The sequence below is a fragment of the Curcuma longa genome, unplaced genomic scaffold (genome assembly GCF_044706935.1).
Source record: "Curcuma longa cultivar G26 ecotype Majalengka, Jawa Barat unplaced genomic scaffold, ITB_CL_G26_1.1 contig_16478, whole genome shotgun sequence".
NCBI lineage: Eukaryota > Viridiplantae > Streptophyta > Magnoliopsida > Zingiberales > Zingiberaceae > Curcuma > Curcuma longa.
This window is the reverse complement of record NW_027430365.1, coordinates 3603-8955: the sequence shown is the minus strand read 5'-3', so window position 1 is coordinate 8955 and position 5353 is coordinate 3603. Positions and strand designations below refer to the sequence as shown.

General features: G+C 36.0%; 1 protein-coding gene and 1 pseudogene across 1 annotated transcript; both read left to right on the top strand.

Annotated features, from left to right (window-relative positions):
- The first annotated feature begins 207 nt into the window (after positions 1-207).
- On the top strand, positions 208-1972 carry LOC141816400 ((S)-beta-bisabolene synthase-like). Its single transcript, XM_074704182.1, has 5 exons — positions 208-443; positions 544-765; positions 855-990; positions 1133-1384; positions 1511-1972. The coding sequence occupies exons 1-5, from the start codon at positions 304-306 to the stop codon at positions 1802-1804; spliced, it is 1044 nt and encodes a 347-aa protein (XP_074560283.1). The 5' UTR covers positions 208-303; the 3' UTR covers positions 1805-1972.
- A 446-nt stretch (positions 1973-2418) lies between these two features.
- Positions 2419-4374, top strand: LOC141816398 ((S)-beta-bisabolene synthase-like; annotated as a pseudogene).
- Positions 4375-5353: the final 979 nt, after the last annotated feature.

Here is a 5353-nt window from a genome sequence, read left to right as displayed (position 1 = left end):
CTCCTCCTTTCATCCACCTCCTTCTATTCACATTTATATATTTATTGCATAATGTGTGTTTAATTTGCAGATGTATTTAAAAAGTACAAGGATAAAAAGGGAAATTTTTTTGAAGAACTAAAAGATGATGCTAAGGGGCTCCTAAGCTTATATAATGCGGCTTACCTTGGAACTAAAAAAGAAACTATACTCGATGAAGCCATTTCTTTCACTAAAGATAATCTTACATCTTTGTTAAAAGATCTAAATCCTACATTTGCAAAGCTAGTGTCTCTCACTCTCAAGACACCTATTCAACGAAGCATGAAACGACTTTTCACCAGATGCTACATCTCTATCTACCAAGATGAACCGACTCGAAATGAATCAATACTTGAGCTTGCAAAATTGGACTTCAACATATTACAATGTCTCCACCAGGAGGAGCTCAAGAAAGTGTGCACGTAAGTTTTAGACATAAAATGAGTCAAATATTTTGATGTACGTGTTTAATTAGTTTGACCATTTTATATAAGGCACCTTATATATGACACTGGCATGCAGGTGGTGGAAGAATTTGAATTTAGACATTATGCACCTAAATTTTGTTCGAGAACGAGTGGTGGAATCTTACTATTGGGTGATGGTGATACGTCATGAACCTAGTTGTTCTCGTGCTCGAATGCTCGCGACTAAGCTACTTATGTTAATTACTGTCATGGATGACACCTATGATAGCTACAGCACACTAGAAGAGAGTCGACTACTCACAGATGCAATCCAAAGGCATGATTGACATCTATTGTGAACCATAACTATAATAAAATCATGTTTTAATTTTTGTAAGATTACCAACCAAATTTTTATTCATGCAGGTGGAGCCCTAATGCAGTAGAACAACTACCAGAATACTTAAGGGATTTCTTTCTCAAAATGTTGAGCACTTTTCAGGAATTTGAAAATGAACTTGCACCGGAGGAGAAGTTTCGAATATTGTACCTCAAGGAAGAAGTATGTCGATGCTTCTTGGCTACACTTTTTTCACTTCATATATATATATATATATATATATATATATATATATATATATATATATATATATATATATATATATATAACCGGGTCTTATTATCTGTTAATTAACTATATGCAGTGGAAAATTCAAGCTGAAACTTATTTTAAGGAATGCAAATGGAGGGATGACAAGTATGTGCCCAAGTTAGAAGAGCACATGCGTGTTTCAATCAGAAGTGTTGGATTTATCTTGTTTTATTGCGTATTTTTGAGTGGCATGGAGGAGGCAGTTGGCACAAAGGATGCATTTGAATGGTTCAAAAGCTCTCCAAAGATCGCAAAAGCTTGTGGAACAATTGGTCGCATCACAAATGACATAACTTCAAAGGAGGTATATATAAAGTAACCATAATTTAATAATTTTTTTTGTGTATGTGAATTTATAATCCCAATAGGAACCCTAGAACATATGCAAATTTATATATGCTTGATAGACTTTGTTTTTTTTTTGTTGAAGCGAGAACAAAAGAGGGCACATGTTGCCTCAACAGTAGATTGCTATATGAAGGAACATGGAACATCAGAAGATGTTGCACGTGAGAAGCTCCTAGGCTTTGTTGAAGATGCATGGAAGACTATCAACGAGGAGCTCCTTATTGCAACTGGATTGTCTAGGGAAGTAGTTGAACTATTTCTCCACTCTACACGAACTACAGAATTTATATACAAGCATGGTGATGCATTCACAGAATCAAACACCTCGATGAAGGAAACCATCTTTTTTCTACTAGTTCATCCTATTCCTGTTTGATGACAGTATCGCTGCAATCATGTTCTATTTGATATCTTATATTGTTGTGTGCCCAAGTTAATATTGTTGAAATAAAAGGGGAGAAAGAGAGAAATAATTTGTTCTTAATGTTGAAGCCAAATAAGCCCATATATACGAGTTGTTTATGGGTTGTAGACATTTATGATAATATTAATGATGGTATGCAATCTTAGAATTATGGTGACAATATGTATTATGATAATTACACACCTAATATGAATTGTATGTTAAACTCTTGCTGAGATGCTAAGGTGCTAAGATGAGGTACCGAGATGCTGAGATGGTCAAGGTGTCGAGGTGTTGAGATGAGGTGCTGAGATGAAGTGCTGAGATGGCCGAGGTGCCATGATGACTAAGATGCTGAGGTGTTGAGATGAGGTGCCGAACCAAGGTGCCGAGATGGTTGAGGTGCCGAGGTGTTGAGATGAGGTGCTGAGATGAGCTGTTGAGATGAGGTATCAAGATGACCAAGATGGCCGAGATGGCCGAGGTGGCCGAGGTGCCGAGATGGCCGTAGTGCCGAGATGGTGGAGATGGATGAGGTGCCGAGGTGGCCGATGTGGTCGAGGTGCCAAGATGGCTGAGGTGCCGAGATGGCCGAGATAGCCGTGATGGCCGAGACGGTCGTGATGGCCGAGGTGCCGAGATGGCCGTGGTGGCTAAGATTGCGATATGAGACTGAGCCCTTAGTCCATCTCGACCTAATTTCACTTCGGGTGGAACTATCTTCCCTCGAGTCCATTTGACTAGCATTGTCAAGTTAACCCTAGGCTTGACTCTTCACTTTCATCTTAGAGTCACGTCATCTACATCACCTATATCAATTACCATGCAAACTTAATGACATTAGAGGTGACGACTATTGAGTTTGGATGCCAATAAAAAATCATTGTCTTATTAATGGTGTTGTGAAGGTATCCGAAATCTCATCGTACATAGAGATGTAGAAAGTAGTTGTTGTCAATTGAAGAACTAAAAGATGATGCTAAGGGGCTCCTAAGCTTATATAATGCGGCTTACCTTGGAACTAAAAAAGAAACTATACTCGATGAAGCCATTTCTTTCACTAAAGATAATCTTACATCTTTGTTAAAAGATCTAAATCCTATATTTGCAAAGCTAGTATCTCTCACTCTCAAGACACCAATTCAACGAAGCATGAAACGACTTTTCACCAGATGCTACATCTCTATCTACCAAGATGAACCGACTCAAAATGAATCAATGCTTGAGCTTGCAAAATTGGACTTCAACATATTACAATGTCTCCACCAGGAGGAGCTCAAGAAAGTGTGCACGTAAGTTTTAGACATAAAATGAGTCAAATATTTTGATGTACGTGTTTAATTAGTTTGACCATTTTATATAAGGCACCTTATATATGACACTGGCATGCAGATGGTGGAAGAATTTGAATTTAGACATTATGCACCTAAATTTTGTTCGAGAACGAGTGGTGGAATCTTATTGTTGGGTGATGGTGATACGTCATGAACCTAGTTGTTCTCGTGCTTGAATGCTCGCGACTATGCTACTTATGTTAATTACTGTCTTGGATGACACCTATAATAGCTGCAGCACACTAGAAGAGAGTCGACTACTCACAGATGCAATCCAAAGGCATGATTGACATCTATTGTGAACCATAACTATAATAAAATCATGTTTTAATTTTTGTAAGATGACCAACCAAATTTTTATTCATGCAGGTGGAGCCCTAATGTAGTAGATCAACTACCAGAATACTTAAGGGATTTCTATATAATATATATATATATATATATAAGTTTCGTATATATAAGTATGTATGCTAACACTATATATATATATAATACCGGATCTAATTATCTGTTAATTAACTATGTGCAGTGGAAAATTCAAGCTGAAACTTATTTTAAGGAATGCAAATGGAGGGATGACAAGTATGTGCCCAAGTTAGAAGAGCACATGCGTGTTTCAATCAGAAGTGTTGGATTTATCTTGTTTTATTGCGTATTTTTGAGTGGCATGGAGGAGGCAGTTGGCACAAAGGATGCATTTGAATGGTTCAAAAGCTCTCCAAAGATCGCAAAAGCTTGTGGAACAATTGGTCGCATCACAAATGACATAACTTCAAAGGAGGTATATATAAAGTAACCATAATTTAAGAATTTTTTTTGTGTATGTGAATTTATAATCCCAATAGGAACCCTAGAACATATGCAAATTTATATATGCTTGATAGACTTTGTTTTTTTTTTTTTTTGTTGTTGAAGCGAGAACAAAAGAGGGCACATGTTGCCTCAACAGTAGATTGCAATATGAAGGAACATGGAACATCAGAAGATGTTGCACGTGAGAAGCTCCTAGGCTTTGTTGAAGATGCATGGAAGACTATCAACGAGGAGCTCCTTATTGCAACTGGATTGTCTAGGGAAGTAGTTGAACTATTTCTCCACTCTACACGAACTACAGAATTTATATACAAGCATGGTGATGCATTCACAGAATCTAACACCTCGATGAAGGAAACCATCTTTTTTCTACTAGTTCATCCTATTCCTGTTTGATGATAGTATCGTTGCAATCATGTTCTATTTGATATCTTATATTGTTGTGTGCCCAAGTTAATATTGTTGAAATAAAAGGGGAGAAAGAGAGAAATAATTTGTTCTTAATGTTGAAGCCAAATAAGCCCATATATACGAGTTGTTTACAAGTTGTATACAATGTCATAATTTATGATAATATTAATGATGGTATGCAATCTTAGAATTATGGTGACAATATGAATTATGATAATTACACACCTAATATGAATTATATGTTAAACTCTTGTTGATTGGAATCAATTGTAAATTTTATCGATGGAAATTTTATCATTACTATTACTTTTGCTATCATTACCATGGAAACTTAATGGCATTAGAGGTGATGAATATTGAGTTTGGATGCTAATAAGAAATCATTGTCTTATTAATGGTGTTGTGAATGGTATCCGAAATCTCATCATACATAGAGATATAGAAAGTAGTTGCTGTCAATTCACCACATGGTTCAAAAAAAAATAAAAATTAATTTCCACATATTTTTCATGAGCATGAAAGACCATATTTGTAACAAGAAATGTAATGCTAATATTGTCACACAAAATTTTAAATATATTAATGGCATCGTTCCAAATGTAACTCGGAGAAAAATTAAAGCCAAATGATCTCAAACATTGCGACTTTATATTCAATTTAATTTAGTGTTGGACTAAGACATGATAGGTTACTTTTTAGAAAACATGATATGAGGTTATGTGATGTTTATAACATAATGTAGAGTTCTAACAATATTTCTGTAGGTCTTTGGATTAGTCAAAACAATAGAAGATGAAGATGTCGAGAAGCTACTAGAAACAATTGGTATACAGTTTAGAAGTGTGTTATCCATTTACTTAGTTCGAGGGTTAGGGACTTTGCGGCAAGTTTGGAGGTTCTACATGGCTACCTTTTAAGTCTCTAGGTCCTTGGGGAGCGACAAATGTCACACATTCCTTCAAGC

Coding starts and splice junctions, on each gene's coding strand:
- LOC141816400 (XM_074704182.1), top strand. CDS start 304: ATGAAACGACTTTTCACCAGATGCTACATCTCTATCTACCAAGATGAA. Junction 444..543: donor GAGCTCAAGAAAGTGTGCAC/GTAAGTTTTAGA, acceptor ACTGGCATGCAG/GTGGTGGAAGAATTTGAATT. Junction 1,385..1,510: donor ATGACATAACTTCAAAGGAG/GTATATATAAAG, acceptor TTTTTGTTGAAG/CGAGAACAAAAGAGGGCACA.